The sequence below is a fragment of the Musa acuminata genome, chromosome BXJ3-1 (assembly GCF_036884655.1).
Source record: "Musa acuminata AAA Group cultivar baxijiao chromosome BXJ3-1, Cavendish_Baxijiao_AAA, whole genome shotgun sequence".
Lineage (NCBI taxonomy): Eukaryota > Viridiplantae > Streptophyta > Magnoliopsida > Zingiberales > Musaceae > Musa > Musa acuminata.
In genome coordinates, this window is record NC_088349.1 from 11,462,991 (window position 1) to 11,487,365 (window position 24,375).

Here is a 24,375-nt window from a genome sequence, read left to right on the forward strand (position 1 = left end):
TTAGCATTTGGCTCCAACATTTCCTGCCATTTCCATCTGTAGGACACCAGTATTTAAGCTGACAGAATAAACCTACTAATGTATTCGGAGTACAGGACCCACTGCCTCAAGTCTGTGAGAACCCATATCAACCCAGAAACATTTCGGAACTGATGCAATCAACCAACATACTTTTTTTTTCCAACAACAGCTAATGTCTTAGAGAATTTTGCAAATTAAGCATGAAAAGAATATGAATGCACGGTTGCAGGAAAAAGAGTCATCTTCATTTACCTCATGTGTGTCCGCATTGAAGTAGCTGCCGGAAAAGATGAGAATTAGAAGAGCAATACTACATATGTACAATGAATCATAAATGAAATTTGCTGAGCAAGGCATTAAAAATGCAGAGGTGGCATGTTCAAAGGACTACAAAAATTTACCCACTAAGTCTTGCTAGCATTTCTCCAATTCACAGAAATCTTTTGACGGAATTTCTCAGGCATTATACCTGGAATTCCTTCCCACAATGTATGAGCCACTAATAACAGTTACAATAGGAACATAGTCCAACCGATCAGTGAGACCATAGAAATTTCCAACATTGTTTTTGTGGCATAAAATGGATTATTTTCCAAAAAATGCTACCTACCGACGGCTATAACTTAAAGAAGGCTGGTCCAATTCAACAAACAAAGCTGAAGCTACCGGTATGGTCAGATTCCTGCGAGCAATATAAGACATTCATATAGATAAACTGTGGCATATACAAATATCCTCAGTGATTACAACAATCTAAAGAAACAAGATAACCACCTTAGACAAATCAAAGGTCAATCTGGGTGACAAGCACGCTACTTTACAACCACCCAATTTTGGATACAAACAAAAGCACCTTATATATTTGATCCTCCACAGCCCTTAAGAAATGCCTGTCAAAAGAAGCAATCATGATGATTATTACTCAAGACCAAGGCATCATAAACTCATTCGATCAATTTAACATTTAGAAATTCAATATCTTCAAAAATGTGAGTCCTACCATCTTGGTGGCAGCAAGCGACTGACGCTGCCGTTCTTTCTTCTCGCGCTGACACTCACCGCACCAGCTAGAGAAATCCTTTTGATATTTCTTCATCTCTCTAAAGACTGAACTGTAGACCAGATCACACAAGATCACTTGTTGCACAAAGTACATATAACCAAGAGAATTAGCACAGGAGAAACAAAAGAGAGTTTGGCATAAAATATCATCATCGTGGAACAGAAAGTTGTTCAAAGTATGGACTGCATGATATGGTACGAAACATTGAGAAATTCATTAAGATCACGATAAACTATTATGAAAATTAATATTAATCACATTATACAAAGATATTATTAAGACAAATAAATATTGTATCTCATACAAAAAGAACCCAAACTTATTTATCCATAGTTTTGAAGATGGTTATGTGCCCAACTGTGGCCTCAGTGCCTTATGTAACAACCATGTGTCCATTTTTGGATAATGCAAACATAAGGACTATACTTGAAAAGAGCACAGAGTTTGGGATTAATCTAGAATTCTATAGCATCTCCTTACTCTATCATCACATCTTTTTGTCACGCTCAACAGTGAATGTTGAACATTATGACGATTGTGGCAGATGAAAAACATCATGTTTGCAGTGAATAGTAAACACAAAAACAGAAGCATCAAGCTATCTACTGATTAAATAACAGGCATGAGATGGATGATCACGAAGTGAGTACCAAACTAAAGAATGGTTACATACATGGTAAACAATACCCAGTCAACTCAATGCCTCAAATTACAAGCAATAAATATTGTATTCATGCTCTTGAAAGGAAATCTTGCCATCAAAACATTATGCATCTATAGAACAAAAACATAAAGGTACCTTCTACACCACAAAAGCATATTGATCCTGTGTCCAGAAGTTGTGGGGCGAGCACCATGCCGATGACGGCCACGATGAAGTACAGCTTGACCAGGGACATGAGAATAATCTAAAATTTCCTGCCATTCGAGAAATTGTTAGCCTCATCAGGCAAGGAAGAGTTTAGGCAGCTTGTTCGCACTAGTCAATGAACAAAAACAAAAAAATCACTATTTCAGGCAACTATAACAGAAATATATACTAAAAGGAGGCATAATAAAGACAACTGATAAGATCAACTCTATGAGACTAATGGGTATCGAATAGCTTCATATTTATTTATTTATAGAGCAAAAAGAGATAATATACCGTAAGGCAACGGATGGCATATGAGTTTGTTACAATTCATCATGTGTTGCTGGCAAGATTTGCAATATGCCGACATTTTCCTAGCATGACATCCATCACAAACCACACAAGACCAATACATGGTATGGGTTGTCATGAAACCAAATGATGAAAGTTAATATCAGTTTAATAGCAATCTCATTATGCCTTATTGACAATAACGTTAACACTACTGGATTATATCAGTACAATCACTAGTTTCTGTACCATTTTGCAGGTCTCATTAAATTTTAGTGTGGCTCTAGTATTAGTAAGTATGTAAAATTACAAATTATTTTAAAAAGTAGCCAATACATGAAAGTCAGCATTTCAAAACACCCTAACGAAATTAATGCTAATATAAAATGTTTGACAGGTGAACCATTTTATATAGTAACTTATAAAGCAATGAATCTTGTAATTGAAGAAATAATTCCAAAGACACTTGGCTAAGTTCTACAAGCCTAATACGTCATATCCGTTACAGATTCCAGGTCAACATAGAACAAACAAATAAGACTTTAAGTTTATCTATACAGCTGTTCTGGCTAATACTTCTCATGAGACATAACGAACCTCTGGTTGTGTCTCCGTGTTCACATGTTTATCACATCGAACACCCCGAAAGAACAATTCACCCCCAGAAAAATCTTTCCCCAAACACACATTTAAAGTAACTTCTGAATCATCCACATGGAAACCTGCATCACAGGAACTACAATGACTTAAATAAGATGTATAAAAGAATTGCTTCAATTTAATTCTGTGGAAATAGATATCAAAGATAAAAAACAATATCTAGAAAACTAAGACCACCCAAGAATGTGATGAACAGACAATGCTATGTTCTACAATAAACATGAGTAGCTATAAGAATAACATGTCAAGATGCAACATAGGAGGTTTTTACATGTTGATATATGTGTATCTACCATTTCCACATTGTCATGGGCTAGAAGTTAAAGCTAAGCAAGAGAACGAGTGGTGAAGTTTAGGGAACAGAAAAGAGAATAAATCAGAATACATTAAAATACAAAGTTCACTTCCTGTAAAGAAAAAAAAAAAAGAAAGCATCTTCTAGTAAAGTGACATCTAGCCACAGGTGATTTGCAGAGCAGTCACAAGTCAGAAGCATATGCATGACATTACTCAAAGAACTCACAGGAAATTGCCTGATGTATTAAGATGAAAAAAATTAAAGTATATACATGGGAGAAAAGAATGGACCAAGAAAAATATATGAACTCCCCAAAATAATGGAACGAATGGTTCTCTAGAACACACACATCCGAATGAGGCACAAAATTCACTAGCTTGACCATTTGCTTGTGGTCTCCAGCTGAAACCATTTCTATACAACTAAAAAGAACATAGGATTTTCCGTGGCTGCTTAATGTAGCTTAATCGTCTACCATTTGCTCAAGATACAAAACAGGTAGAAGCATTGTTGCCTTCAAAAATTGGACTGAAGATTTAAAACTAAAATAATTTAAAAGTCAAGATGAGCTTATATGAGATGGTGTCAATAGGGTGGTTTTTAAGGAATGAATTGGAAGAGTCTCACCTTACGTAATTAATGAAGCAAGAAGTGCCTGTACCAGCAGCATTGCCCAAAACTCTTTTGGCAACATCCTGAGTAGCACTTGGATGGAATGAGGTGTTGATGGATACCGCATGACATAGCAAGCATGCATTACAGATGAACGGCACAAAGAAACAAAGCTCAGCATGTGTATCATACCAACAACCAACTGGCATAGCTAGGCACTGATACTTCAACAAGTTGCACAGGCACAAAGTCATAAGATCCATGGTCTTTGTTATTTGTCACGGTAAGGGATCTTCAGAAAGAGAAATGCATCCAATCTGATGCTTGCTACGAAGAAAGTTTTCAGCCTTATCTGGAGACCACATCTGTAGATTTCCTAACCCAAATAGAACAATTTTTTTTGCTTTTTTAGGTTTTAGTCATATCATTCTTTTACATTGCTTCAAAATTTTAAGAACAATTTAAAATTTGGGGATTAATTTTATACCGAAAGAAATTAACCTACCAGCCCCTCTCCTTTCAATACTAGGAACGATGTAAGAGGAATATCAAAAGGAAACTAAGTTTTCGCGATGCTACAACGGTGCCACCAATGTTGCAGTATGACTGGCTAAGATGAATGTCCACATGACATGCAGAATTAACATGTTTCCAGAACACTTCCATGATACAAAAATTAGATCCCTGTAATGAGAAGTGTCATCAAGGTCCCAAAAGTGATGCAGGTAGGTACAGTTACAAGAAATAACATATAGATCTACGGCTGGGCGATGTAGAGATAGTTTTATATACTTTTCTTATTGCCCTTTTTACTTAAAATTAACTTTTAGAATAATTTTAGAGCCGACTAAGAAATCCAAAGAGGAAAGGATGTACCCAGATTTGATTATCATATGTGAAGGAATTATATAATTCTCTTGACTCACTTGTCCACATATAAATAGTCCAAGGTTTTGTTAATTAGTCTTGATTCAGTTCAAATTCATTTAGAATAGAAGATGAGTCTGGAATAAACAGGAATTGGATCAATGTCCCATTTTCCTTTAGAGAAGTACCCTAGTTATGGTGACACAAGAACATATTCACATTTACCTATAAGGGAATTTTCAGCTGCAGAAAACTGGTCAGTACTTATTATTTTCAAATATGGGAATGACCAATTACCCTTGTTATTACCTTTTCCCTCTCTTATATTTGTTATCAGTATATTATTCTTCGTCTACCTCTTTCTCTAATAGTTTCAGATGGGATTTTGTGCCAACAGACTGACAGATATTATTGATCTAGTCAGCCCTCCAGTGATAAGATTTGCACCAACAAACAAGCATGATAAAATAACATCTTCACATACACAAGGTGAAGACCAAACAATATCAAAGTTAGTTGCAACCAGCATCAAGGCATTAATCAACCTCTACCTGATACAATTCATTCATTCAAATATTTGGACAGCCATATGATTTCATGTGCTAAAAATCAAATTAATTTAGCTGAATATCAGAAATAGTAGTTAGACTAATTCTTGTTAGTATACATATTACTTGCCTAATTCAACATCCTTGTCCTTCCCATATTCAACGACAAAACCGTGATGTGAATCCAGAGTAGATCCACCAACCTCAGGGAAAAATACTGCAACACAAGAAATTAGTTCTTGGTGAAGATTTATAAAAAAGCAATATACATTAACAAGAAATATCATGTTAGACACAGAAGGGAGGCAAAGTTATTACCTCTAGCTATTGGTGATATGAATTCTTCCATAAGCTTATTAAGCATGGTTTCCAGGCCAAAATCATCGAGGACAGCACCATACTTATTCATTGTATTTGGTCTCATTATTTTAAACTTAACTGCATTAACCCACTTTTCAAAATTTTCTACCTAAGAAATCATCAAAATATGAATAAGTGCAAAACAAAATAACTTGTTATGTGTTGAAGGGCAGTACACGAATTTGTAATACCTCATCTAATAGCAGCTCACAGAAACTTGGCTGAAGCATAGCAAATGTATAAATTCCAGGTGAGGGTTCAGATAATATATTTCTAAAGCTCTCCTCTGGGTTGTCAATGACCGCTTTAAGAAATGATGGCACAAAGAAAGCTGATGGATGCAGATTGTAGAGTTCCTTATGTAAAGGCTGTCCAAGAAAACAATAAAAAGGCACATAAATAACATCATAATTTATAGGAGGCCAGCATTCCAAATATGTGAGCAGTTAAGAAATTATCACAGTTAAAGTAAAATTTGTAGAACGAGATTAAAAAAGTGTAAACAGTTAAAAGAATGCTAAACAAACGGCTAAAAGAATATTATCCCAAAGGATCAATCATATGGCCCCAATGAAACATATCGTAGTAATATTCTAACAGAGAATAAATTATTTTATATCCATCAAGAAACACCTGTGTTAGGGATAGTTACTCCATGTATATTTTGCAGATAAAAAAAAAATCCTAGGTATGTATGCGAATGCATAGGATATCTTGCTATACTCCGAATCAAAAAATTTCCACCATGTTTCCTACCTGTATGCTGCAAGAATATGTTAAACTTGAGTCTATAAGACTGTATTTTTATTTCCTCCCCATACATTCTAGCTACCTCTGAGTTTATACATAATTTCATTGAATCAAGAGTCAAGACTCACCATAATCATGAGAAGTAAGTTGAGTGCTACTTCTAATAAAAAGAATGGAGCTCTTGACAAGCAGCACATAGTGGCTTCCAGTCAAAGATATTGCCTCGTGAATGCATCACAATATTTTGATAAATCAAAGTAGGAATATTGAAAAACAAAGGAAATACAAGACAAGATACATGTGAAGAGCACCACTTTCACCCTTCGAAATTAACTGATATAAATTTTCTTTCACCTGGTATCATTGGCAAGATTATAAATCCTAATAAGCGTTGCTTACTAAAAAAGAAATTAGTTGTACCTAAGTTCATGTCCAAGACAGACTCACGATTCGACAAATTAGATGTCCAAGTCTATCATAATATTAGGAATATTGCAAAAGTCTTCTTTGCATGATGATGTGGGACCATCTGTGTTTTTTTCTTTTTCTTGAAATTTTTTTACTAGTTTAGGGTGTCTTTTACAAATTTAGGAAGTTGCCAAATGACAATGTTAGCTACCAAGAATATCAAAGAAGACAAAAAGGAAACAAACAAAAGGAGACAATAATATGTTTGATTAAAGATTGTAAATGAGAAGGAAGGAGATAAGCCTTGAATCTGATTGAAGATTTCAACCCATGAGAAAGTTTGTTCTTTATTGAAGATTATACACAGATGAAAGACTGCCATATCTTCAAAAGCGAATACTCTTTTTCAAATCAAATTTGGAACATTCTCTTCTTCGAAAAAGGAAAAAGCTCTTGATCTACTTATTTTGATGTAATTGCAATATTTTTCTTATTTCTGTACTTTTTTGCTTTTTTTTGTGCTTAGGGACTATAAAGAACTTTTTGAATGGTATCAAAGCATGATAAAATGAATTGACGTCTTTTCCACAGTGTGTTTGAATGGTATAAGGTCGCATGTCTTCTTTTCCGATTTAAAATTCTATCATATGTGTGGGATATGTGGAAGTGTGAAGCTTTTATCCGGAATTCTCCTCGAGTCAGAACAAGCATATTTTTTTTGCCTATTATCATTCTAATAATCGTCTTTTCCTTCCTCTATATTTCCCTTACAATATTATATAAAAAAGGCTATGTTTTTGGCAAACTTGTCCTACATCACTAACCCATTGCTCTCTTTATGCTTAATGTCAATAGTATATCTTTATCAAAATAGAACTCAGATTGACTACAGTGCACATAACAAAGAACATCATCATAAATATATAGATTGAAATTACATACATTATCACACAGGTAACATGATATATCTATAAAAATTTGTTACAGTATTCAACACATAATCATTAATTGTTAAAAGTGAGAAGAACTATCACATGTAGCACCACAAAAAATTGCTAATGAAGTTGCACAACATAGTTTGTCTAAAATACTAGACAAAAAACAACCACTAATTGTAATTAGTAATGTTCAGCCAAATCATACAAAGAGCAAATTAGACAAAACTTATATAAATAATTTATTCAAGATATTGTAATTTTCTTAAATTATTCATACTCAAGGACCAAATCTGGTAGAAATTTTGTAGACAAGGAAACACTTGGATTCTAAAGTAACAAAAAGTACAGGGATGATATTCAAATGGCATACCTGATAAGCCAACATTAGTTTGTGCCTGTATTCTTTATGCCTCTGAACCTGTTATAGCGAATAGGCATCTATATTAATTGAAATAAAAGACCACTTGCCTAAGCCACAAAAGACCAGAAATAACAACAAAAACGAAAGAACTAGTAGAACATGTACATCTTGAGATAATGCAATATTAACATAAGAAGCAGTAAGCACATAAATAGTAAGCCCTCCCATCAGTAATTTTGTTATAAATGGGAAAATTTCCTTCGTATTGCCATTTAATGAACATAATATTTTGTAAACTTACAGGAAAAGTTTCTTTATGAACTAATAGGAAAAAATTAATCATTCTAGAATCAAGAATTGCAATTTAAAAACTATGAATTCAACTATCATAATTTTCATTTACCAGGAATCTACTAGATAAAAGAGAAAGTTAACTTATAAAAGATCTATTTAAGAAAACTTTTCTAATGGTCCAACTAGTGATTTAAAAAGCGCTAGGCGCTCGTCCGAGCGAAACGAGGCGCTAAAATATAAAAATATATAATATAATTAATAAATATAATTATTTAAATAAAAATATGATATCAAATTAAAAAGATCTTACAGAATCACAATATCACATTAACAAAAAATCTCAAAATTCAAAATAATAACAATAATTTCAAATAAATAAAAATTAATAATATTAAAATCAAAATAATATATTATTAATCTAATAAATAAAAAAATATTGTTACTAGTATACAGTCAATAGTATACTGTTAATATACTATTAACAGTATACTATCGAGTTGATTTGAGTAGAGGGAGTAAGAGTAACTAGCGACGAGTAGCGACAACGGTAGTGGGAGCGGGAGCGACGATAGTGGCAAGTAGCGACAACAACGGCGAGCAACGATAGCGGGGGCGCAGTGTAAGAGTAAGATTGAGGCTGTTGATTGAGAGAAGCAGCACCGGTAGCAGCAAGCAGCGACAATAGGAGTGGGAGCGACGATAGTGGCAACGACAAACAACGACAGTGACAGAGGCAGCATAGAGCAGCGACAACGAAGAGAAGCAACAACAGTGGAGAGAGGCAGCGACAGTAGAGAGGAAATATCAGCAGCAGAATCGTGAGTAGGGTTAAGGTTGGGGAAGTCACGAGAGGGATGTTGGGAGGCTGATATCGGTGCTTTAGTTGGTTCGATTGAAACAACTAAAGCACCGAAGACCGAACCAGACATAAAACACCGGTTCGGTCACCCGGTTTAACCCGGGCGCTCGTCCAAAGCGCCAAGCGCCTCGACGACGCCTCTTTGAAGCAAGGCGCTTAAGCCTCGCCTCGCCTCGCCTCGCCCGAGCGCTTAGGCAAGCGCTCGAGCGCCTATTGAAATCACTGAGTCCAACTACTCTGAAATCTTTCCTCAAAAGTTCTTTTCTCAAGTTAAAATACTAAATCAAGAAAAGAGAAGTTTTCCATACTTCAAACAACTTTCTTAAATAGTTATGTTATTGCCCTAGCAAAAACAAGAGGCACGAGATTGTCTAAACTTCTGTACCAACTACAACAACACAACTGGTGATGTTTCAAACAAGCAAAACAAGGACCGAGTTGCTTTATATAAGAAAAACTCAAATATAAATCGAGGAAGTAGGGATTTGATATATCTCAGGTTTCTTTCATGCAAAATAAGCATGGAAGAGCATAACATGACGCTCTACAACCAAAGTTGACTTCTTGAAATAATCCTAGATGACAAAGAATAAATCATAATTCATAAATAATTAGATAATTAAGGATAATTTTTGGGAATGGTCAAATCATGTAGCTGTTCACAAACTTCTAAATCCATAAACTAAAACACATCGAGAATACCAAGAGTAATGTTACCACAATTCTGAGTCGGATATTGGAGCGTGGATAAATGTACAATATAAACTTAAAAGCATTTTAAACATCTCAGCTCAAAATTCATATCCATATTCATATCATCCAATTTATAAATACAAGCATATCAACCTCACGCTGCATGGTTCCTTCACATCAAAGCTCTCCACCGAAGTTATCCTACTACCATGTCTGTATGATGTCATCAAGCAAAAGACATCGAACAACATATTTACAAGTACACCCAACAAATCCATGCTCTATCATAAAAATTTCTGCAGAGGACAGAGCAACTATTTTAATGTGCCGTGGCTTAATTGAATCCAAAATCGTTCGCAGTAAAGCATATAAGGGCATTTCCGTTATTTCACCCAAAAGATGATTTTTTTGTCCAGAGGAAGAAATCATAGATCCCTGGAATCCGAACAACGGAAACCCTGAGTTCTAGAAACACCAACTTCAACGGCAAAGAACAAGAAGGCTAAGGACAAGAAAAAGAACACCAGAGCAGCTCACCCTGTTTCGTTCCCCCTCTGGCAAGTACCGAGCGAGGATCTCCTTCATGAACTGCACCTTGGCGTCGCGCGGCACCTCGAGCATGCTCGGCGGTAGGTGCCGCTCCAGGGAGCTGAAGATGGCGGGGTCAAACTCTGACTGCACGTCGTCGTATCGCTCCGGCTTGTGCTCCGTGTTCGGATTCAGCCTCAGCCGCCGGTCCCCGTACGTTGGCCTCGCCGGAGGCGCCATCACCGGCCCGTTCCCGTTGCCCGCCGGCGACCCCTCCCTCCTCTCGACTGCGCCGTCCAGCGACATCGCTTCGCTGCCGGAGGCTCGGGCGGCCGATGGTGAGAGAGGGGATCAGCTCTCGCAGGCCATATCAGCGGATGAAATTTAGGGTTACGAGAAATCTAGGGTTAGGGTTTCGTCGGGAAGGGGAGTCAGGGTTTGGTGTGGGGTTGGAGAGAGAGAGAGAGAGAGAGCGCGCGGTGTTCGTTTGACGTACACACGATATAGACGGGGGTGATTAACGCCACTGCCTCGACAAATAATTACGGGCTTGCCATCGGAGAGGGGAGAATGTAGTCGTTCACCGGTGCGTATTAGGGTTTCTAATGGGAGAGGAAGGTGGAAGGCCCGATCCGCTGCTTCGGGAGGAGCAGCAGACGTCTTTGATGCCCCATGGATAAGACACGTAGACTCTGAGACGTGTGGGTCCCTTACCAATTGGCCAATCCACTAAGCACATGTCGAAAGCATGATGACGCTTCCACTCCATGCACGAAATCGAGGGCATTATTTACCCAAAAAATATATATTATATAATTATAAATCGCGATGACCAATTGCACGAGTTCAACCCACGAGCAATGTTGATTGGATGCAGACATTAGTCTTTGGGCTGCTGCTTATCCACGGATCAAATCCCATTGCTAATCTTTCCGAGGGTGCCAACGAGATGGGTTGGATTGAATGATTCGGATTTAGGCTAATCCAGACCAAGTTATAATTGAATCGGATTCGACTCGGGTTGGGTTGCTAATCGGGCCCATTGTAAACCAAGCCTTTTCCGGTTCGGCCTTGACTCGGGTCCGATTAAAATGATGATTCGTAGATAATTAGTCAATGATTTGGCTTTGTTGTAATTAGGATCGATTACGTAGTTATTTTATGATTAATTGGAGATATTACATTATACAAAGCTCGACAGGCCTTGTATTTTGATCTTTCGATCGACTGTACTTGATATATGAGAACTGCTCATGGAATTAATTTGCCCCAAAACAAACACTCATGTCGGTTATAACGAATTGAATAGAATCAAGGCGATATGATTTAAATCACGCACGTGAAATGCACGTGACAGACGTGTGATACTTGATCTTGACCTACGTCACGCGTGCATCTCCCCCGATCAACCCCTATTCTTCGTTACCCCTCGGTTCCTCTCCGCCGCCTCCACGCTGCCGTCGCCGTAGCGATCTGCCTTTCCGCTTGGCGGTGTCTCTCGCGCCTTGTTCTATCGACGGCCGGACACCGGCTCCTACTTTCACCTCCCTGTGCACCACCAAACCCTCCGAGGACCTATCTTGGCTTCTTGGAGCGGCAGCCGATTCGGGCGTATCTTTGATTGGTTTCTTTCTGAGTGGTATCGTCAATTTTTCTTCTCTTTTTGCCACTTTAGGATGGTGGCGGACTCTTTTGATCTGTCCATGCCTGGATTGATGGATGATTTGTTCTTATTCCGATGGTTTTATCGTGCTTTTTGTTGCAGAACTGTTGGTTCGTATTGTAACCTTGGTGAGTTGGAGCCGTAAGGGATCGGGATTGAAAGAAGAAAATCATGGCCGATTGGGGTTTGTAGTCACTTATCAGAGAAAAATCAATGAACTCGTTTATATCAATTGATATTAGTTGTAGATTGGTCTGAGATTAATTTTTGGCCTCTTCTTGTTGGATTATCTTTATGTTTCACTTCACGTTTTGCCCGCTTCCATGGAAGCTTCATTTGTACTCTAAAAGGTTTTGAATACTCAAGTTATCTTTGCATCAACTTAACTATTTGCAATCTCAAGAAAAAAATCAGAGAACATGAAATATTCGTTTTAAGATATACAATTTCTCTTCCCAGCATATTTTAGGCAATTGAGCTGCAACTATCACATGTCTAACCTATAGTTTATATGGAAATCATGTTTACATTTGTGATCATTTATCATTCATGCCCACAAATATGTGTGCTTCTAAATGCTCGTTGTCTCTGCCAATTGCAAATAAGAAGCAAACCTAATCTTCCTCCCCATACCTGTCTGGCCATGGACCACACAGGTCCAGTACCCGAAATTGCATTCCTTGGCTGCAACATCATCAGAATCTTAATTCCAAGTATTTGATCTCCACTAACTGTTAATATTTCTCTCTAAGACATTTGTTTGTTTCATGAGAAAAGATAGCTTTTCGTATTTCTATTTGCTAAAATGATTATAAAGCTTGTGTTATGCATAAAATACAGTTTTCTTGCAGAGAAAAAGAATATCTGTTTTTGATTCTGTTCCTTCTGTCATGAGTTTGCTAAAATGTTCTTGTATATTTCTTTTCATTTCCTTCTCTCAGAAGAAGAAGATTTTGAACCAGCACCACCAAGTCTAATAACTAATAAACCAAAGAGCCAGTGGGATGATGAGGATGTGGAAGATGAAGATGTCAAAGAATCCTGGGAAGATGAAGAAGTTCCTGTGCAGGTGAAGTTCTCACATTTCAGTTTTATAATATATCACCTACTTGTTATTGGTAGCATTGCTCTTTAAGATCTATTTACAGGCCTCATAAATGTAGGCATTAAGGAATGCTGCTAATTATGTCATGATTGGCAAGTACTAGGGAATGTTCTGTGCTGAGTGCAACAAAAGCTTTCCAGTCGGACCAAGGATGTGTACCAAAACATATGGTCCAATACCGGTCTTATTTATTTATTATTTCTTTTAGTGATGCTGGATGGTATGTTATGTGTATTGCTTGATATACTAATACCTTAACTTCTAATCGATTGCTGAAACTGGTATCAGACTGAGATATTAATTAATTGATGCATTGGACTATCGCTCTCTGTCTTCAAAGGGAACATAATTATCCTTAGATGTACAGTTAGTTACATGCACCCATTAATATGTAAATAATTGCTAGAACATTTAAATCCATAGGAGTTCTGTCAAAAAATAAAAAAAACTTGTATATTATAATTAATTGATTTACCTTGTAAAAATTCTATAAAGCAGTTATGTGAGAGGTTGTCATAAAGCTTTTTTCTTTAAGCATCCTATAGTTTTGCTATTTGCTACAGTATTTTCAGTGGTGGACAATTATGTTCCAACTATTTATTGTTATCTTTACTAGCACATCTGGATTGAGAGGATTAAACTTCCTAGTTTAACCATGGCTTGCAGTTCTTGACTAGAACACTGCCTTGTCTAAGTCAACAATATGGTGATCAGCACAAGCCATAAATTTGCACAGTGTTTACTCCTGAATGGTCTTGTAAAGTAAATAAAATATAGAAGGGGACATTGTGTTTGTACAAGTTGATGATTTGGGTTCAACAAAAATTTAATTATGAATGGGTGTGATGATAGAATATTCCATTTAAATTTGCTGGATGTTTATTGCATGGTTGTTCCATATGCTTGGAAAAAAATCATGGTATTTTTAAGATTTTTGTGATTTTTGGGTGGTACAAAGTACATCTCTTCCATAGAGGAGGATGGGAAGCTAACCTTTAGGAGTTGGGGGAGTGGAGCCCGCAACTGCAAACATCTCAATGTATGGCATTAGTTGGAATACTAGAAAAGAAATTCAAATAAGCCAGTTGACTTGATATAACGGAAAAAAATCACTGGTCTTTAGCCCTAGAGACTGGATAGATAGATCAGTTTTTTCAATCTTAGATATTGTAACTCACACTTTAGCTATGTCTTATTAGTTTTCCAACTGTGACTATAAAATACATTCAGAACATTTCTATTAGTCATAATAAAATTAAATATTGAAGTTGTATAGAGGATTCAGCATCAAGGATTTTGTTTCTTCATGCCATCCTTCTTGCTTCAATTTGCCATCCAGCACATGATCACTTGTGTTTTTTAGGAACTGTATAGGGATTCCGTGTATGGTACATCACTATCATTAGAGTACCTGAACGTCTTCTGCAACATGATTTTATGATTGTGCTTGTCAGGTACTTGAATGTGTGAAGGTTGATTTATCAGAGTCATGTTCACATATAATTTAATACAGTTGCGTATATCCTCATCTCCTGAATTCATAATCATTGGGTTGCCCTCTAGTGTCCCTGCAAAATGCAGTGTGCAAAAGATTTGTTTTGATGGATTCCTTTTTTGCTAATTTCTTTGTTTTCTCTGTTTGCATAGAAGATGGTTGAAATATAATGTTAGATTTCGGCTGACAGGGGAGCAAGAGTAACTGTTTTCTTTCTTCTTTTTCCTAAGACATATTGAATGTGATTTTGTTGATGCAGGCACCTAAGGCAGAAGAAACAGTGCAGGCTACTGCATCAAAGACTGGTCGCAAAGCTGCTGGGAAGAAAGAAAAATTACCTGAAGCAAAGACAAGTGAAATAAGTAATGAAGTTCTAGCAGATCCTGTGGCTGAGAAACTTCGGCAACAAAGGTTGAAATTTTTTTCTTCTTATATAAGCTGAATTTGAGGGGTTGGCTCTGGGCAAAGTGTACTTTGTGAAGTAATGAAAATTTTAAATGAACACAACCTACTGGTTACTATAGCTTTTTCTTGGTTTCATGTGCTTAGTCTGACATGTAACAACTCTTAGCAGACTTGTTGAAGAAGCTGATTACAAGTCAACTGCTGAGTTGTTTGCCAAGAAAGGTGATGAGAATACCCTAGATAACTTTATTCCAAAATCTGAGAATGATTTTTTGGAGTATGCTGAGCTTCTCTCTCACAAAATTCTTCCTTACGAGGTTTGCAATCTTTTATAAAAATTGGTTGGAACTTGTATTGCAACTCTTTTCTTTTCTGGTGCTTATCTGCTTTATTTTTCTTGTTCTTCAGAAAAGCTTTCATTATATTGGCCTTCTTAAAGCTGTTATGAGGCTATCTATGACTTCACTAAAAGCAGCAGATGCGAAAGAAGTAGCTTCTTCAGTTACAGCAATTGCAAATGAAAAACTTAAGGCAGAAAAGGAAGCTAATGCAGGCAAGAAAAAACAAGGTAAATATTAGAATGTCCTTGCCATATAATATGTTGTGCTGCTAAGTTTACAAGGATAATAACGAGGGAAAATTTTGGTATACCGGTATTATTCAACAGGCACAAAGAAAAAGCAGCTCCATGTTGACAAGGCAGAGGATGACTATGTTACTGCAGGTGGCTATGATAATGTGGATGACTACGACTTCATGTGAGTGATCGAGTTGGTTTCCTCTTTCTATGTATGATTACCGAGTGATTTTAAAGATTTGATAATTACCTGAGGTGGATAAGAACCAAAAGTGGCTATTTCCTCAGCATTCTCTTGAGGCTTTTGAGGTTGTGTCGAAGTCCATTACTTATTTAATTAGCTTTCTTTTGTTACATGATGTATTTATACTGGACACATTGGTACCATTTCCTGGTCTAATATATCAGAATGAGTTTTGGAATCGATGTTTAAAACTGTTTTCTGCAACATAAGAAAACAAGGTATTTGTTGGATGTCCATGCAGAGCTCAAGCAAGCAGCTGCTTCCTTTTGGCATCAATATGACGATTGTGCTTAAGATATAATGTGGTATATGAAATCTGATCCATTTTTTGGTGAAATGAGCATACTGTACTGACTTATATGCTATGTTGCTTTGGGTATATGGTTAATAATGATGATGTATTGAAGGAAGCGTTTCCTCTGGTTAAAGGTCTTTGACATTTTTGATCTGCAAAAGTACTTGGTAACAGCAAAGGAGATGTTGACTTTGACTTTTACATGCTAATAGCTTCCTTGAAGAAGTGTGTGGAATAAGTTGCTGAAAAAAATCAACAAACATAGTGCCCAATAAATGATCTTCCATTGGATGATGTCCTACTGATCAAATTGCTCAGTAAATTTCTGAGCAATTAGATTTATATAGATGTGCTTCAAGACCAGTCTCCATTCACATGCAAGTATCATATCATCATGCTACCCACCAAATGATGGAAGAGCAGAAGGGCCCAGTAATCATCAGACCGACTCCTGCCTCCTCCAAGCAAAACCAACTCACCCTCTTTCTTGGAACCATCTTGTGGATTCCTAGGCTATATCTACTACAGTGCTGCTCTGGGAATTCCATTGTACTTAACTGGATATTATTGTGTGAACTGACTTGGAACAACTTGGTTTGGTTGTCAGTGGCAAATCATGACTGATTCGTTGTTCTTTTTCTTCCTTGTTTTATATTATGATTACAACTATTTTCATCAATCATAGCACCAAGAAAGTCCACTGTCATGGAATCAGACCTCAAAAAGGCAGGTCAAATACTTGCAGAGTTAGTAAGCTTCATATTTTAAAGAGAATTGATCAGGAGGAACACATGACCTGCCAAGTACAGTTTTTGGCTTCAGAGACCTAACCCCTTATACCTGAATGGGTCATTCAAGTTCTCCAACTTAGCTTTTCTAGTGTCTTGAACAAAAACCAGTCAACAACAACATATGACAGTCCATCAAATTTGACTGGAGGAGCTCTTCTTTCTCTTCTTCCCCACTAGATGACCATATGAACCCATCTTTTGGTTCATTAAGATGAATGTTCAAATAATCATGATGAAGAGACGATTTCTAACTAGTGTCCGGTTTGATTCGATACTGGTGAGACAAAAGTAAATCAAGCAATATACTTATATGGTATTGAATCTTGTTTTTTTCTATTTTTTTATAAATTATACAAACTCATACTAACTCCTAATCGAAATTATAAACCTTGGTTCAACTCCTTTCAAGCTAAGTTCTATATTAATATCTGTAGCTCACCACAGTGACTTGTGAAAGCACTGGAACTTGACACACTTGCCTTGAGACCTTGCTTTCCATTAGCTGTCATGCATTAATCTAGACATTCCACCATCCACAATGAAGAGAAAATGACCATATGATAATAGGGTCATTCTCAAAGTCAGACAAAACACTTTGTATTTTGATGCACATGCTTACGGCAAACAAGAACAAGCTGTGGGTTCCATTAAAAATGGTTGGCATGCATTTGATGGATGGAGTATGAATGGTAATTGGAATGTCAACGTCTTCCCTCGGTGGCGTGGAGGGAAATGGCACAGCTACTTCTTTCAAAGACGTAACCCTCACATGACACATCTGGCCACAGTCTCCGTTGGCAGCTGCATGATAAATCCAGCGGCACTCTCCTCCTATATATCCATTTCTCAAAAGACCTTCTGACCAAAGAGGTGGTGGAGAAGACAAGCGATCGCAAGGATGAGGCCTTCGACGGCAGCGTCAACCGCCGGGCGAATGCCCCAAAGGCTTGTCCTCGTTGCGTTCATGGGGTGCCTGCTCATGATCATCCCCTGCTTATTCGTTGCAGTGTGGAAGCCAAAGTTGGACTCTCTCTCGTCTCGTAAGCCGAATTCTCTGAACTCATATGTGATCGTTTGATCTTCTCGGCGAGAGTTTTGTGGCCAGCAAACGGTTCTCGACTCGATCATCTCTTCTCTTCGTTTCAGCAAATCTGCAGCTATCCGTGACGACCAGCATAAAAATACAAGCCGTCCGAGAGAGTTCCAGCATCTCCGATCCGTCCGGTGAGTAGACTTTCCATGTTCATCATGTTCCTGTAGAACTTCATCTGATTCCCATCTCTCTCTAAAGCTTCAGCACGCATTATGGAATGCAGAAGCAATTCAACAGTCTCTATAATCAAGCATCCTTCATAACATTCTACAACAAAGTCTGTTCTATTGTTCCATGCAGATAACAAAGCTATTATCTACTTCATCAGCTACTTTTTCAGATAACAAACCATTAGCCATGGCCTGTTACATACATGCAAACTAAAGAACTCAGTTTGGAACCACAAGAATAAATCCACCTACCTATGTCATGAGGAACTGAAATGGTATAAGTGGAATTCCCATTCACTATTGATAAGCTTCATGAGATAAGAGACAGGGTGATAACCAATAGAGTCACATCAAACTAGTAGTTTTGTGTTGCCCACCATCTTGCTTTTGGTTGCACTAGAGAAAGGGACATCAAGAAGGTCCCAGATATGGCAGCACCCTCAGATAAGTTTTGTGCTTTGTGTATAGAAATTTCTCAGAGCTATAACTTTTCTTGTGACTATTATAATTCAATAGATAACAACCACATAAGAACAAATGTCAGCATTTTATTGTTATACGCAACCTTGAAGGACAAACAATCGGATAGCAGTTCAAAGTAGGTGTAGATAGCAACACCAAAGTATAGATGTCTATTGTGGAAGGAGAGCTGTCAATGGAAAATGAGTCCTTTGATAGGCCATCCATTCTCACAAAAAAGAAAACTGATTATTGAGTTCGATTGTTGGCTTGAGGTGTTATGTGGGTTTCAGTCACAAATTGATTCACACAATTAATCTACTTAATAGAAAGATAGACAGGTCAATTTCATTTATTTAGTTCAATAGTCAATCAAGCATTCATCTCTTTTGATGTGGTCAAGTTTCATTGCCAGCATCATCCAATCCTTCGAGGCAATCGAATTAACTTTCTAATATCATCCTATTGATCACAGCTAAACCATATGACTATGTTCATCTTATTCTACATGAGTGATAGAATTTCTTTTGTCTTTTTGGTCTTTAAGACATATAAGAAGAGTGGCAGAGATACAAACCAAACCTGTAGTATGTGTCTGATATTAAAGATCTCACAGGAGATTTGTGGTTAAAATAACATAATTGCATCAGTCAAATTTAATTAAATGCAGTACTGTTTAAGGAAGTGACAATAATTAGTTTAATATGGTTTTGGTCCACTCTTTTGTTAACCTTGATTTAGTTTTTATCTCATAGTCATTCCAAGGTTGAGCCTTTTGTCTTCCTCCAAATGCAGGTAGTGAAATGGTGGTGATGCCAATTTCTGTCAATGAGGATGAAGCAGAGTTAACCAATGGTTAGCGAAAATTATGAACTCACAGAAAAAAAAAAAGTTAGATTTATTGTTCTTTACTTTTAGTATTTGTTATGTTTTGGATGTCAATTAGTTTACATTATATTAGCTTCTGTGGCTTCATTTGACAGAAACTGAGATCATAAGGATGCCTCCTCCTGAAGAAGAGAAGGGAAGAGTAAATATGACATTCACAGGTTGGTGTAAGCATATGTTGGCATTAAGAGAGAGAAGAATTTGAAGTATTTGGACTGTGTTTAGCATAAAAGAAAAACTAATAATAGATCTTCTTGGGGTGATGTGTTAGAAAGTTCATAAAAAAGAGGAGCACAAAAACTTTTTTGGTTGAAGAAATCTGAAAAATAAAAAAATGAAATAGTGTTTGTTGTATATTTGAAAAAAAGTTTTCCTGATTTTTTTTTTGTTTTTCCCACCAAACAAACATCGGGAAAAAAAGTATATTTGTTTAATAGAAACAATCTGTTATAAGATTTTTCATTCATGTGGGATTCAGAACTTGGAAACTCATTTCATGAAGAAAGAAATCTTGGAAGCTCAGTGCAGCAGAGGAGGAATCAAAAGATGTTTGTGCAATCAATGTTTGATCTCACAATTCATGTGACACAGATTAGTATATGCAATTTATCACTTTCTGTGAATTGGAATTCATATTCCTAAATGACAATAGCATTAGCCTTCTTAGAGGTAAAGGACAAGCAAACTTGAAAGCAAAAGTACTTTCATAATATTCTAAGCAGATGTCATGTATTCAAATACTGTTGACTTGCAATTAGTTCTCTTCTGTTCTATCTTGAACAATCATTAACTGTTCCAATAAAACATAGTAAACTTTGTAGTCATTAGGTTTTCTAGTCGCTTGTGATGATATATATTTCTTACAACAATTACTTTGGTTCATTATTTTGTTTGAACAAGAAAAAAACAACAATGTTTCACCATTTATCACCAAATCATTCCATACCCTTACTTAAAGTGATCATGTTTTTGGAATTATAATTCAGAGGCTGAATTCTCAAACTCAACCATGGATGAAGAGCAGAAGAATAATGATAATGGAATTTACCCTACAACAAATGTCAAAGATGCAACAAAGCCTAAACAAGGTTGAAACATACTTTAAATATCTTCAGATGTATATATCTGTTCTTCTACCAACAAATGTCCAATGCCTTCTTTGCAGAATTTATCTTAGCAACAGGGAAACCTAAAGCAGAAGAAGGAACACAAGAAATTACCTCACAGACTGGTGAGTCTAAAATCTAAACCTTAGATTCATTAAAGTCTAAAGTCTGATTTCGATTTCTTTTTTCGAGAATAATTGTGAATCCACCCAATATTATTAAGTATCAATCTTTGGTCTGAGAGGCAAATTTAATTGTTATTCGGAGTGTCTAACAAAGTTGATTGATTTACTTCACTCTGATCAGAGCAATAAGAACAAGTCTTATCCTATCACATAGTTGAATTGTTTCTTCCTCTTTGGAAAGAGAATTCAATAAGGTGTACATCTACTTTTCTGAAGAAGAAAAATTGCAATTACTCATAGATTTCCGCATCCAATATCAAATAATCTCTTGAAGAAATTCCAGTGATTGACTGTGGTAAAACCTTCTTCATTAATGGTAGAATGTCAAACAAGAATTCATAGCTCAGCAACCACATTTTTAGTTGCTCCTGTCAAGCATAACTTCACAATGCCTATTGGTAAGCTGCAGAGGGAGTTGCAGAGAGAAAGATAACCTGTGATCTATCCGAGCGTCGATCCGATACTTGTGTCATGCATGGTGATGTGAGAGTTCTTGGATACTCGTCTTCGATCATCTTGTCCAAAGCACCACAAGCAGATGCTCCCGGAGAAGAGAATACTTGGAAGATCAGACCGTATGCTAGAAAATGGGAGTCCCCATTGATGGAAATTATCAGAGAACTCACCCTCAAAGAATCCACAAAGCCAGCTGATACCCCCCAGTGCGCAGTTCATCACACGGTCCCTGCCATCGTCTTCTCCACCGGCGGATTCCTTGGCAACTTCTTCCATGACTTCACTGATGTGCTGATCCCCCTCTTCACGACCGCACGTCAGTACAGAGGAGAAGCCCAGTTCTTGGTGACCAACTTCAACTACGGCTGGATCAAGAAGTATGAGCAGATTCTACGACGGCTTTCGCATTACCAAATCATCGATCTGGATCGAGACGGCAGGGTGCATTGCTTTCGACATGTTCATGTCGGTCTCTTGAGCCACAAGGAGTTGAGCATGGATCCTGCCAAGTCTCCAAATGGCTACTCCATGGCAGACTTCAGGGAGTTCTTGAGGTCATGCTTCTCTCTGAAGAGGAAGTCCGTCAGCGCCGGCAACAGGAAGCCGAGACTGCTGATGATCAACAGAAAGGGGCCGAGGTCCTTCACCAACAGAAGGGAAGTGGCGTCGCTGGCACGAAGCTTGGGCTACAAAGTGGTGGTCGCCGGCCCTGAGGAGACGAAGAACCTGTCGAGGTTTGCACGCGTGGTCAACTCCTGCGACGTGATGATGGGCGTGCACGGCGCAGGGCTGACCAACATGCTCTTCCTGCCCACCGACGCAGCGCTGGTGCAGGTAATCCCATGGGGCGGGTTGAAGTACGCCTGCGGCCATGACTTCGGAGAGCCTGCACCGGACATGGGAATCAGGTACTTGGAGTATGAGATCAAAGAAGGCGAGAGCTCACTGATGCGGCAGTACCCGAGAAGCCATCCAGTGTTCACAGATCCTCTTTCGATTCACAAACAAGGTTGGAATGTCCTCTGGTCCGTCTTCCTCAACAAACAGAGTGTGAGGCTCGATGTCAGAAGGTTCAAAGGCGTCCTGCAAGAAGCCATGAACGCACTGCCTCATTAGGAGGAAGTCAGTGTTCCACTCAGGTTGATTTGATTCTATTCTTCATCGATGTATATAGAACATTGTTTATCGAATACATTGAATTGAAGAGCAAAAACGAGTTGCGAGGGCACACCTTATTGGTTCCCAGCCATGGTTGCCACAATACAGGGTGTCCATGTTGTACTCGGTTACCGATGCTTGAGTTCGTTAGCTCTTGTGGGACCCAGTTACGAGAGCCAACGAGAGAAGGCCCTCTCTTGTTTGGTCGCTCGGCTAAGACATCGGAGCCGCACCTCCACGGTTTTGCGTGATCATTTAAGGCGAAACCCAACCGCCATCGGATCATTTGCATATCTCTGTTTGGAACAGTTGAGAGAGAGACATAGAGAGAGAGAGAGACGATCGCAACGAGATCAACGAAGAGGATACGGCCGAGCAGATTGCCGTAGAGGCATCCACCCAATATTACAGGTCACTCGATTCCTGCCCCTCCTTCCTCTCTTTCTCCTCTCCTTTTGTCGTCGGGGTCTCATTTTAGGGTTTCGAATAATTCTTTTTCTTGTAATTTCTTGATTTCTTCTTGGAGGATCTTCAAAATATGCTGCTGGTATCACGTTTCTTGAATCTATTGCGTTCTGTTTTCTTGCGTCCCGCAATTCGATGTTCTTTTGGGGTCAAAGAATCGATACTTGTGCTTTTCTGAAGTTGTTTTTGTTACGAGGTTAATTTGACGTGAAATTTATGCTTCTTTTTTTCATATATATATATATATATATATATTCTTGAAATCGATAATGGTTGTCGTCTCACTCAGAATGTTAGATAAGAGAATTAGGAGTTTGGCTGAATCAAACTGTAGGAATTTTCTTAGCCTCACTCTGTTCTGTTGATACTTACTGCTTTGGTTTTCTTCATGAGAGAGTAAAAAGAAGACCTCATTTATGATTTGCATTCTAGTTAAAGGTACATGTGCCCAGTTGATGAGAGTAATGTCAATGTCAGTTAAAAGGAAGAGAGCATATCTTTTATCCAAAGCAAAAGCCATAGGACATATAGAATCGAAGCAAGGCATTGTAAATTATGTTTGCAGTTGATTGGTGTTGATAAGAAGGCGCCTACTACCTTATATCGGGAGTTAAACGTGGCATAGATGACGAAGAGATGAATGTGCTCCTTAACGATGATGACTCGATAGTCTTAAATTGGAAGAACCTGATGGAAGGGGGATATGTATCCGTATAAAGAAAGTGTGACTCATCTGGTTTCTAGGGACAAAGTGGGATGTTGCTAATGGATAAATGCTTAAGGAAGTAAATTTCAGGTGATGTTTGGGTGAAAACTGATCCGGTGTTTGAGGAATAAGGTTTAGGTTGCAACTATCCTAGATTTGATTATATATTTTGATGTTAAACTTATAATAAACAAGGATATTCAGAGTTTAGAGCTTTATGGTTTGAGAATATTTTTCCTTCTTTCCTTTTGTCTATTTTCTTAGATAAGTTAACATCTTTTAAATTTCTGTACAAGTATGAGCATTCATTTATCATTGCGGGGGGTTGTTGTTGCTGCCGAACGGTCCTACATTGTGCAATTGTACAAAAAATAAGTTCATATGAAAATAGCTGCTGATGATAAACAAATTTTACCTTTTGATTGTTATATGCCAGCTTCGTAGGCACAATCTTTTCGACTTTCTGTATCCTTAGGCTCTATGATGATTGTAGCTATCATGTTACATTTTGCAATGTACTAATGATTCCTACTCTATCAAGTCTAGACACAAGTGCAACATTTTTAGCATTGTTAAAGTCATTCAAGTAATGACTTATAACCATAATATGCTTACATTCATATTAGAAGATCATGCTCATTCATTATTCTTTTTCATGTTTCATTACTTCTGACATCTAGTAGATCTCACTCACTAATATGAACCTTAAA

General features: G+C 37.5%; 3 protein-coding genes across 6 annotated transcripts; 2 read left to right on the forward strand and 1 right to left on the reverse strand.

Annotated features, from left to right (window-relative positions):
• Positions 1-352: 352 nt before the first annotated feature.
• Positions 353-11,031, reverse strand: LOC135628147 (2-oxoglutarate and iron-dependent oxygenase domain-containing protein CP2-like). Of its 2 annotated transcripts, XR_010492784.1 has the most exons (10): positions 10,414-11,031; positions 8,040-8,087; positions 5,765-5,941; positions 5,532-5,682; positions 5,344-5,430; positions 2,826-2,950; positions 1,884-2,002; positions 1,022-1,133; positions 796-911; positions 353-703 (listed from the first exon to the last, which is right to left on the reverse strand). XR_010492784.1 is itself a non-coding variant. In XM_065134628.1 (9 exons), the coding sequence occupies exons 1-9, from the start codon at positions 10,708-10,710 to the stop codon at positions 876-878; spliced, it is 1,152 nt and encodes a 383-aa protein (XP_064990700.1). In that variant the 5' UTR covers positions 10,711-11,031; the 3' UTR covers positions 705-875. The 2 variants fall into 2 exon arrangements, 1 of the variants encoding a protein (XP_064990700.1); XM_065134628.1 differs by lacking the exon at positions 353-703 and having other exon boundaries at positions 705-911.
• Positions 11,032-11,793: 762 nt separating this feature from the next.
• On the forward strand, positions 11,794-16,075 carry LOC135628604 (uncharacterized). The gene is made up of 7 exons (XM_065135357.1): positions 11,794-12,043; positions 12,170-12,251; positions 13,009-13,136; positions 14,927-15,078; positions 15,242-15,389; positions 15,481-15,640; positions 15,740-16,075. The coding sequence occupies exons 2-7, from the start codon at positions 12,239-12,241 to the stop codon at positions 15,832-15,834; spliced, it is 696 nt and encodes a 231-aa protein (XP_064991429.1). The 5' UTR covers positions 11,794-12,043; positions 12,170-12,238; the 3' UTR covers positions 15,835-16,075.
• A 1,698-nt stretch (positions 16,076-17,773) lies between these two features.
• Positions 17,774-23,033, forward strand: LOC135628470 (alpha-1,3-arabinosyltransferase XAT3-like). Of its 3 annotated transcripts, none has more exons than XM_065135133.1 (7): positions 17,774-18,019; positions 18,126-18,203; positions 19,497-19,592; positions 19,685-19,750; positions 20,576-20,677; positions 20,755-20,820; positions 21,290-23,033. In XM_065135133.1, the coding sequence occupies exons 4-7, from the start codon at positions 19,702-19,704 to the stop codon at positions 22,450-22,452; spliced, it is 1,380 nt and encodes a 459-aa protein (XP_064991205.1). In that variant the 5' UTR covers positions 17,774-18,019; positions 18,126-18,203; positions 19,497-19,592; positions 19,685-19,701; the 3' UTR covers positions 22,453-23,033. The 3 variants fall into 3 exon arrangements, with proteins under 3 accessions (XP_064991205.1, XP_064991203.1, XP_064991204.1); XM_065135131.1 differs by having other exon boundaries at positions 19,497-19,556; XM_065135132.1 differs by lacking the exon at positions 20,576-20,677 and having other exon boundaries at positions 17,775-18,019; positions 19,497-19,556.
• Positions 23,034-24,375: the final 1,342 nt, after the last annotated feature.